General features: G+C 37.5%; 1 protein-coding gene across 1 annotated transcript in view; it reads right to left on the bottom strand.

Moving 5' to 3' along the window:
• Window positions 1–846: 846 nt before the first annotated feature.
• LRCH1 (leucine rich repeats and calponin homology domain containing 1) overlaps window positions 847–11,629 on the bottom strand; it is a 116,866-nt gene continuing 106,083 nt past the window's right edge. The window contains 1 exon segment of the mRNA XM_023749185.1: window positions 847–1,053. Within this exon segment, the coding sequence (XP_023604953.1) occupies window positions 847–1,053 (207 nt within the window).

Below are 11,629 nucleotides of genomic sequence, written 5' to 3'. Positions count from 1 at the left end.
ATAGAAATCTCTTCCGGAAAATGCTCTTCTAAGAGCCTAAACAGGCTAACAAGGAGAAGTAAAAATATATGGGAATTGGTGTGCAAGCAAATCTCCCAGGTGGTGCTGTAACACAGATGGCCCTTCCTTCCCCAGCGCCCCTTCTGTGCAGCTGACTCAAGCAGCCGGGCAAAAGGGCTGGCTCAGGGTAAAAGTGGGCAGCAACCCTCCCTCACAGCTCCCATCGTAGAAACAGCGAGCAATCCAACTAAATGGCCAGCAAAGCAGTCATTCCCCAGATGGGATTTTTCAATTTGGTCAATAGTTTTTTTTTGTTTTTTTTGTTTTGTTTGTTTGTTCTTTTACCAAAGAGCTTTATAGACCAAATTGGGCCGAAATGCTAGTTTTCTGTCTCCCCTGCAAAGGGGGGTGGGGGTGGGGGGGGCCTCTACAACTCAATTGCCCAGTCCTGAATTAGGTTGGACTTAAATACGGCAAAGGAAAGATTTTCATATTCCCTTTTGCTCCTGTTCTGGAAACTTCTTCTACTCTACCCAGGGCAGGGAGAGGGAAGAGGACCTATATAGCACCCCTGCTGGCATGATGTGGGCTGTGGCTGAGGAAGCATGAGGTGAGGTGTGAATACACTTCGTTGTCACTTTTTTTTCAGTAAGTGAGAAGTTACTTAAAGGGAACTGCATTCTATAAGTTTGTGCTTTTGGAAAATCTGATTGGTAAATGTTCAGCTTCAAAACTCAAGAGACTACTGAAGAGATAACGGGAAGTTTGCAAGGCAAAGGGTCAGATGGAGGAAGGACTCCTAATGGATCAGGGACAGAGCAGAGCGCTTGGATGCACATGCAGACGTTATGCAGACAGGGCATTCCAGCGGTAAGTGATATAGATCAGCACTATAAAGAGAATATGGACAAGACAGAAGCTTATAAGGTCCCTGGAGCGGAGGGCAGAAGTTGGTTGTGGGGGTTTCTCCCCGAGTGCCAGCAGAGTGTCAACAGTCTTTCGAATGTGACGAAAATCCAACTGCAGGATGTCATACGGAGAGCAGAGGTCAGCCTATTCCGAGGGCAGCCATTAGAACAGAAAGAGACAGTGCATACAATTAAAAATACACAGAAGAACAGCTGGAAAGAAGCATACATTTTTGGTTACTAGCAAATGGCAAGAGAAACCTCTTATTTCAAGCAGGTAAAACCCGTTCCACCATCAAAGATTTTAAAACTTTATTCCAAAAGAAAAGTAGCATACCAAATGCATTTTATGCAAAAGGACGAAGAAATCCTTCACCAGCAATCACACTATTGAGGAATAGACAGTTATGTAATCTACGTATCCTTCTGGGGGTAAACAGGCTTAATATTCAAGTGGCATCATGTGCTCATTAATGGCATAAAAATAAGAGTTTTTCATTTGGGACATTTAAGTCTTAACCTTACTAACAAAAATTATAAACTTTAATCTTCACCTTTCCTCATAGTCCTCTTAATGTATTTTTTAGCCTGGTTTATGAAGAATGAATATAAAGTTTTTCTCTCTGAAAGGTAACACATGCACCTAACCTATTTTCCTTTTAGAATTATTATTATGTTTTATTTACTTATTTATTTTTTTAAATATATTCGTATTGATTTCAGAGAGGAAGGGAGAGGCAGAGAGAGACAGAAACATCAATGATGAGAGAGAATCCTTGATTGGCTGCCTCCTACACACCCTACACTGGGGATGTGCCCGGACCAGGAATCAAACTGTGACTTCCTGGTTCATAAGTTGAAGCTCAATCACCAAGCCACACTGGCTGGGCTCCTTTTGGGATTACTGACAAGTTCTGAGGAATGTTAGCTCTAATTATATCCCTACATGTGTCAAAAAGCATATTAAATTTCATGTTTTTACAACTACACAGAAACCAACAATCTTGAAGAGATTTCTTAGATATGAGGTTCGAATAAAATACATTCCCACATAGGGTTATTATGTAAATTTCTTCACCACTAAACAGGTGTGGGGGCAGGAACAGATCTCCATTCATGTTTTGTCTACTTTACAATCACCATATAAGGAGGCGGAGCTCTTATTTTATTGATTAAATGCAAAAATAAGAAGCTCATTTACTTGAGTTGACCTCCAGATGTCTATTACTGCCAGGAAGCAAACAGTTTTATGATGCACTGAATTCCTGAACCAGAAATGACAATAGCTTAAAATTTATAGTGATTATAATTCATGTCAGTATGAAAAAAGTTGTAGTTTTGTGTCCAGGTTAAACAAGGATAGAAAATATCTGTGATATATTTCATAAATGCAGTAGGCAAAGCGTTTAAAATATATATTTTATATGTATAGTATATATTTTATAACATATTTTGATAATATTGCCCTTTGTTTTAGCCTCATTGCTAAGCAGATGTAAATCACAGAGCAACTAAAAGATAATTTTAAAGTAGAGTTATTTGTCTTAATTGTATCTTCTGAGGTTATCTTGATGCCCTCAGGTAAGGAAGAATACCACAATATCAAGTGGGTTGAATAAGATTAAGAACATTCTCATCTTATTTTACATTATGAAGGTAGAGATACTCAACAAAATTTTTTAAAGATAATAATCATGTTATATCTATCTAGATTGTGTCTTTTCTCAGTAGATTTGGAAGAATCAAGCTGCCACTGTTATTTTCCCAACAATTAAAACATCTACACATAGATTGGATTTCACTGGGAGAGAGATACTAGACAAAGATTAACAGATGGGGAAATATCTAAAAGAAATTTTCTATTGCAATAAAATTTTTCTATTGCAATGTTATGCTTAACCAATGAAATCAGAGCAAAGCAGACATAAGACAAAAGGCATCCATGAACTAAAACGTGATTTTCACAAAAGTGGTATTTCCAGGTTAAAAGCCAAACATTCTATCTCCATTATATATTTCAATAACTTCCCCAAACCCTATGGAAAATGTATGGTCTGCTCCCCAGCAACTTCGTCAGAGAACTCAAGTCAGTTTGCTTTTGCAGTTTTCAGGGCACTTACTGAGCAGCACACTTCACAGGCAGGTGGGCAGCACAGACTATTCTTTTTATCCTGGAAGTAATTTTATGATGCCAGATTCTGGGCTTAATTCACACTAAAGTAGGTAGGACCTAGAATTACAGTCCATGGTGATATAAAAATTTTTTTTAAATATATTGTTGATAATATTACATATATCTCCCATTTTCTCCCCCTTTCCTCCCTTCCATGGTGATTTAAATTAAATCATGATCTCTAAAGGAAAAGGCATGGGTGTAAGATTGTATGGTAGGCAAAATTCTGAGTCACCCTTATGTGTGGCACATGGGCTGCTGTGGCCCTGAGAGCCGCTCTCGGAGTCTATCAGACAACACAACCCTCTGCAAGGACACCACAATGGGAACGAGGGCTGCGGCTGCTAGGGGAACCTGGGAGTTTTCTGACTCTTGTGCTTCCCAAATCTCAGTCTTAATGAGAGGAATTTAACCATTATACTTTTTTCCTCCTTAAAACTGCAATAGAAAAATACTAAAAAGGAAAGAAATTTAAAGAGGCAAAATTTCACCATGCATTTACAAAGCATCAGTAATTACCGCAAGGCATTTGAAAAACACAGTAACTGTTCCTGGAGGCAAATGCAGCAGCTAATTCTCATTATAGTGAACAAGAAATCATAATCACCAGAGGAGTATTGGATGGATTCTCTTAGAGCAGCGGTTCTCAACCTGTGGGTCTTGACCCTTTTGGGGGTTGAACGACCCTTTCACAGGGGTCGCCTAAGACCATTGGAAAACACATATATAATTACATATTGTTTTTGTGATTAATCACTATGCTTTAATTATGTTCAATTTGTAACAATGAAAATACATCCTGCATATCAGATATTTACATTACGATTCATAACAGTAGCAAAATTACAGTTATGAAGTAGCAACGAAAATAATTTTATGGTTGGGGGTCACCACAACATGAGGAACTGTATTAAAGGGTCACGGCATTAGGAAGGTTGAGAACCACTGTCTTAGAGGCAATAGTCAGTAGTATGTGATTAAGATTACTATTCAAGATGGGCTCAGGCGCTGGGGGGTATGGCTCAGTTGGTTGGGCATCCTCCTGTGCACTGAAGGGTCGCAGGGTTCAGGTTTGTTGTGTGCAGGAGGCAGCTAATCAATGTTTCATTCTCTTAAAGATGTTTCTCTCTCTCCCTCTCCCTTCCTCTCTCTCTAAAAATCAATAATTTAAAAAATTGGCTCTGGACAATACTACAGACACAAGCAGAAATGTAGACAGGTCTGGCAAAAGTCTAGGTTATAGATGTTCTGAGTAAAATTTGGTCTAAATTCTAAGAAATTTAGAATAAATTCAACTCATTTAAATATTTTAATTTTTAAAGTCAGCATGCTTACAAAGGATTTATTTTTAGTCTAAAATATCATAGTACAGAATGTTAATGGTCATTCTGAAAATTTGAAGCTCTAATTAACAGTGTAATGTGTCAGAGAGTTGAGTGGGGTAGGAAAGGGTTTCTAGAGTTTTCTCCAAATATATGAGAACTAATTGCTGATTTTATGAACTTGGAAGATAGCTCTAATATTGGTAAGCTAATTAATCTAGAAATGTAATTTAAAACTTTTTGAAGATACTGCTCATATTCACAACTGTGTACATATGAAAGGCTGTCAGACCACTAAACCAAGGTAACTGCCATCAGGAAACACAGAGTAGAAAAGGATCTTCATGAATGGTAAACACATACTAGCTATAAGAAATGTGAATGACTTTAAAAGCTAGAAAACTGTGTTTTTTTAAAAATAAATTACTAATTTAAAAACTGATGTTAAAAATAAACATGCTGGCCTGCACTTCTGATTACTCAGGATTAACCATATAAATGGAAAAATAAAATAAATCTTCACAAGAAGAATCTCACCCTCCCCACAAAAGTGCTTATTAGCTATGATTTAAATTGATACTAAAGTCTTTGATTTGAGAAGAAAAAGAGGCATTAGATTCAAAGAGGAGAATGAGCTCATTTATCCTATTCTCAAGATTCTTAAGAAACAAAAAATATATAGTAGCTTCAACTTATAAAATGTCTTTTAACAAAAAACTTCAGAGAAGTTACATATGTATAATTGCTTAAATTCTCACAACAGGTATAAAGTAGGAAAGCTGTTACTATTATTTTCAAATATAATGTCTCATTATAAAAAATGAAATGCAAATATGAAAGCTACTGAAAACAAGGGTCTGAATTAATTTTGATAGGCACTTAGTAGGAATAGAATCACAGTTGTTTAATAATTATTCACCTTACTAACTATAGAGTAAGAGGTTTTCTTAGGAATCCTTGGAAACTGTGGAGGACAGTGCTGTAAGAAAATCAGAGTTGGAGAGATAAGCAGCCTGGGAGCCCAAATGGGTCTATCACTCAAAAAGAAGATAAATCTTGACAGCAGATCAAGGACAGGACCTGTCTGAAAGGAGACGGCAGCTAGGTGCTAATTTTTATGGGGACAATGATAGAACTCACTTCGTTGTTGCACATAGTTGTTAGGTTCTTCCCCCACCCCCCCAACCTTACATAATAGCTGGCTCAAAAAAGGTGTTCAGGGCAGTTTTCTCAAGGTATTGTGCTTGTCACTCTGTTGGATCACAGAACATCTGAATAATAAAATGCGCCACAAAGATTCAACATTGTCTCTACTTATTTGACTCTGGTAGGGACAGGCAGCAGGACCTTGTCGTGTCCAGTTTCAATTCTACTATATCAATGTGATCATTGTTAGCATCTGAATGTACTTTAGGATTTTATTTTTAACTCTATTTGGCTGATGCAGAAGCTGAGGGACACCAAGTGATCTATCCTGTGGACACACAATGAAAACCTCCACTTCCAACAGTACTGCGCTTCCCAAGCAGGCAGCACAGGTAAGGACTACCAGGTGTCTACCACCCTCCAGATAGGTGCTGCCCTTAATCCTCTATTTTCTCTGGAAACAATAATGAATATGAAGAGAACACAAATTACATTTCTAGTCCAAGTTCCCTCCTCATCTAAAGAGGGCAAATCTATTAAATTAAGAAAGGACCTTGGTCTTTTAAAGAGGTCTGAGGCCAAAGCTATTTATTTAAAATCAAGTAGAAAAATTTCCCCCGTGAACCAAATAAATACCTACTTTTTAACACTTTTGATGTTATTAAATCAGATTTCTCTCAACCCAAGTCAATACTATAATAGTCCTAAATTTGGATCAATGTGGAAACCCCTAATAGCCAACCATGAACACCCTCCATCAAGGTCAGAGGCCAGGAATGGCCAAGCTGACTCAGAAAAGGCAAAGGAAGCCTCAGTATGTCCATAAATAGCCCATGACCCCTAGGCTTAATTGGAGTCAGATTCCTGAATGAAACAAAGAATATTTCCTAAATAATTTGGAAGCCCACCGAGGGTAGGCCTGTCTTCAAGATCAAGTTGAAGTTTGCACCAGAGGTCACAGACAATTGCAAAGTCTGACCACCAGCAGCAACACTACAAGGTGCGATGAGATGATGCCAGCAACATCACCCAATCCCCAGACTTTTCAGGGTGCCATGATGCATGACTCTGGTAATTCTCTGGCAGCTAAGCAACTGAGGGAGGAGGAAAACAATTATGGAGCTGCAGGATGTAACCAAGCTTTCATGAAAATTAGAGCTCAAAGAAACCTAGGGGTCCAGTGATTTTCAAACTGTGTTTAGCAGCAGGACACTCTCTTTCCCCTAAAGGAAAACGTAGCTGGCAAAAGGGAACTGCTCTGGCTGAAGCAAGGGGACGGGAGTGATCTGTAGACTCCCATCTGGCTTTCCCTGGATTCCTGTGCAGACCATTCAAAAGAATCAAGGGCTCTGAAGAATGTGGTTTAAATCCATTGTTTAATTCCAACACCTCCACTTTGCAGAGCAGGGAACTCAGGCACAGAAAGCGTGTTTGTGCTGGAAAGACAGGGGACTCTTCATGCTTATAGACCCAGGTTCAAATGCCAGCTCTGCTGCTTACCAGCTTTCAGTACAACTTAGCAAATTATTTAACCTCTGTGAACCTCAGTTTCCTCACAGTATGGTAATAAAATATTTACCTCAAATCCTCAACAGTATTATATAATTTTATTAACCAATGTCAGTTGCCCAATAAATTTAATTTAAAAGATTAAAAATAAAAGAATTTAAAAAAGCAATTAATGCTTAAAAACAAATCCTCAACGGTGAGCATTTGAAATGATGCAGGCACAGGAAGTGCTCAGTAAATGAATGGTTAATTGCTCCATGTTTTAAAGGGTTTGCCCTAAGACGCATAACTAGTTAAAAGCACAGGTGGGACTAATTCACCCCAAACCTCCTGCATTCCCTCACTCTTCTTCCAGGTCAGGCTCATTTAATTTGTGTCCCTTTAGTTGGGGAACTGGCCCCAAACAGAAAACCAAAACCCCAAACCCAAGGAATGGGCAGCAGAAAGGAAAGTGACCTACTGAAAGGAAACTTGCCAGAGAGAAATTTTATATCCCTTTTCTACAATCTTTCCTTGGCATTCTCATTAACAAACCTTCCCCGCATCCTAGAATCCCTCACAGTTGATGGCAAATAGGCCTGCTGACACTCTAACAGAATTTCTCCAGAACCCAATCGCCAACTTCTTTCTGTGACATCCTCTGCTTTTTATCTGTGGTGTCCACTGTTCCAATCCTGTCTAAGATCCCTGACCCTGGACTAACATTCAAGGGTATAGATCCAGCCTTATTCCAATGCCACAATTAGCAGAGGTCTGTAGTTACCTTACCTTTCTACATACTGTAACCTGCAAATAATTAGGTTGTGCAATTCTGAATGCAGCCAATTTGAAGACACCAGGTTTATAGGTAAGTCACACCAGAATCACTCTAATAAAGCATACATGAACCTTGACTAACCCCAAGGCAGATATCTGGGAATATGTCCATGGGGACTTCTCAAGATAATACAATAAACTATAACCAGAACAATTTTTAACTTGCTTCCATCCCATTAAATTACTTTATAGGTAATAATTTTAACTAAATCTGCTCAGCAACCACATTCTACCCATATGAACAATCATAAAACCTGCCAACCCTGACTTTGGCTTGTAGTTTCAAGCTGTGATTCTGTTACAAAGGGCTTAGAGCATAGCTGTACCTTTTCAGTCTCTACAGAATGATGTATTATTGTCAATAAGATATTTAGCTTAAAACATACAGAATTCAAGATCTCTGTGATTTATGAGGGTAAGTTATGGGTAGAAAAGAAAGCAGGAAAAGCTTACAAATTAGGAGCAATTATCTGTTTGTCACTGGGAAGTCAATGAATATTTTGTTACCCAAATATTGTCTGATGCAAATAAGAAAATGTAATGTTACAGGTTCTCTGTTTTTAGGTAATAGTCTTTTTATTTTATTTACTGATTTATTTATTTTTATTTTTAAAATATATTTTTATTGATTTCAGAGAGGAAGAGAGAGGGAGAGAGAGATAGAAACATCAATGATGAGAGAGGATCATTAAAAGGCTGCCTCCTGCACGCCCTCTACTGGGGATTGAGCAGGCAACCCGGGGCATGTGCCCTTGACCAGAACTGAACCCATGACCTTCAGTCCGCAGGCTGCTGCTCCATCTGCTGAGTCAAACCAGCTAGGGCTTATTTACTGATTTATAAATTACATTTGTTAGAGTGACATTGGTTAATAAAATTATATAGGTTTCAAGTGTACAATTCTATGATACATAATCTTATAGTGCATTTTATGCCCATTATCCAAAGTCAAATCTCATTCCATCATTATATGTTTGAACCCCTTTACTTTTTACTATCTCTCCACCCCCCCTTACCTCTGGTAACCACCATACTGTTGTCTGTGTCTATGAGTTTTTATTTGTTTTTCTTGTTTGTTCATTTGTTGCTTTCAGTTTTATATCCCACATATGAGTGAAATCATACAGCTCTTAGCTTTTTCTGTCTGACTTATTTGCTTAGCATGACATTCTCAAGATCTATCCATATTGTCACAAATGTCAGTATTTCATCTTTTCTTATGGCTGAGTAGTATTCCATTGTATATATGTACCACATCTTTATTGAATCATTTATTGAAGGACATTTCAGTTGTTTCAATGTCCTGGCCAACATGAATAATGCTGTAATGAATATAGAGATACATATATCTTTGCAAATACATGTTTTCAAGTTTTTTGGTTACATACCTAGGAGAGAGATTGCTGGGTCATAACTCTTAAATTTTTTGAGAAACCTCCATACTGTTTTACATGGGGGCTGTACCAATCTACATTCCACCAGCAATGAATGAGGGTTTCTTTTCCTCCACAACCTCTCCAACACTTGTCATTACTTACTTGTTGATAATAGCCATTCTAACAGGTGTGATGTGGTATCTCCTAGTTTTTATTTGCATTTCTTTAATAGCTAGTGAAGTTGAGAATCTTTTCATGTATCTGTTGGCCATCTGTATGTCTTCTTGAGAGAAGCATCTATTCAGGTTCCCATTTTTTAATTGGTTTGTTTGTTTGGTATTGAGTTGTAGGAGTTCCTTATATATTTTGGATATTAACCCTTTGTCAGAACTATTCTTTGCAAATATCTTCTCCCATACTGTTGGTTGCCTTTTTGTTTGTTGGTGGTTTCTTCGCTGTGTAGAACCTTTTTAGTTTAAAATAGTCTCATTCATTTATTTTTGCCTTTACTTCCCTTGCCTTTAAGGTCAAATTCATAATAATCTCTCTTACACCAAAGTCCATAAGTTTAGTACCTGTTTTCTTCTATGTAATTTGTTTCAGGTCTTATTTTTAGGTCTTTAATCCATTTTAAGTTAATTTTTGTATATAGGGACAAACAGTGATCTAGTTTTTTGTGTGTTTTTTTAAAAAATATATTTTATTCATTTTTTTTACAGAGAGGAAGGGAAAGGGATAGAGAGTTAAAAACATCGATGAGAGAGAAACATCGATCAGCTGCCTCCTGCACACTCCCTACTGGGGATGTGCCCACAACCAAGGTACATGCCCTTGACCGGAATCGAACCTGGGACCCTTGAGTCCGCAGGCTGACGCTCTATCCACTGAGCCAAACCGGTTAGGGCCAGTGATCTAGTTTTAATCTTTTGCATGTGGCTTTCTAATTTCCCAGCAGCATTTATTGAAGAGGATTTATTTTCTCCATTGTATGCTTTTTGGCTCCTTTGTCGAAAATTATTTGTCCAAAACACATAGTTTTATTTCTGGGCTCTCAATTCTGTTCCATTGTACCAGTCTTTTTAAATTTCTGATTGCAAATGGAAAATTTCTTCAACTACACTTGTGATATAACTATATTTTTAGTGTAAATCACCAATTGTGTGCCACATATTCACTCAAAACATCAACCCTCTTAACTACTGTAAGAAATGTAACTAAGTGGGAGGGTGTCATTTCACCCTCCCCCAACTCAGTATCATATTCCTAATGAAAATATTTCCTTATTTTCAATAACTTATTCCTCATCAATTCTGTGAGAGATGAAAGCATGCTCTTTTGAGTGTATACAGGAAGATTTGCCAATTGACTTTCAACTGGTGATTTATGCTTTTTCCCTAGAATATTCCTTCCTTCCTTTAACATATCTTGTTAAAAAGTTCAACTGAATTTTTTTCTAGTAGCAATGAACTTAATGTAACTCTAGTCACCAGTAAAATGCAATTGGATTATCCATCAGGATGAACATACAGTATATATACATATACACACACACATATGCACAATGCAAACTTAAAAATCACCTCAGATCTTAAAAAATGTTTTTGAAAATAGTTTAAGTGGGATATTGGCAAAAAGTCATTTACTCCTTGTAATTTTTCTTAGGAATTATGAGTTGCCTATTAGTGCCAGAGACATAATGCAGAAATTATTATAAAAATTTCTTTGCATTTTTCTAAATCCCATTTGCCCACCTTAAAAAGAAATCGTAATTACTAATCTTTACTAATGATAAATTAGAAAGTGCATTTCCATTGCATTTTGTATTACCATAAGCCAAAAAAACTTTGATGAGTTTAAAAATATCACAGGGGATTAGGTCATAACTCATTAGTGCTTTCTAGCACAAGAATAAATAATTCACCACCCGATTTGGTATGATAGTTTTGATTCACACATGAGAAATCTTATTAGCCCATGACAGAATAAAATTATTTTAAAAGGTATGTGTATAAGAATTTTCACAAATATTTGCTTTAATAATTATTTTTCTTCAAATAAGATCAGAAACCCACCACTAATCCCTCATCAAACTAAAAATTATGGAGGAAAGGAAGGAAGGAAGGAAGGAAGGAAGGAAGGAAGGAGGGAAGGGAGGGAGGAAGGAAGGAAGGAAGGGAGGAAAGAAGAAGGAAGGAAGGAAGGGAGGAAGGAAGGAAGGAAGGGAGAAAGAAGAAGGAAGGAAGGAAGGAAGGAGGAAGGAAGGAAGGAAGGGAGGAAAGAAGGAAGGAAGGAAGGAAGGAAGAAGGAAGGAAGGAAGGAGGGGAGGAAAGACGTACGCAGGAAGCAAGAAGAAGGAGTAGGAGGAGGAAGGAAGAAGGG

This window comes from Myotis lucifugus, unplaced genomic scaffold (genome assembly GCF_000147115.1).
Source record: "Myotis lucifugus unplaced genomic scaffold, Myoluc2.0 scaffold_7, whole genome shotgun sequence".
Lineage (NCBI taxonomy): Eukaryota > Metazoa > Chordata > Mammalia > Chiroptera > Vespertilionidae > Myotis > Myotis lucifugus.
This window is presented reverse-complemented; position numbering and strand designations above follow the sequence as displayed.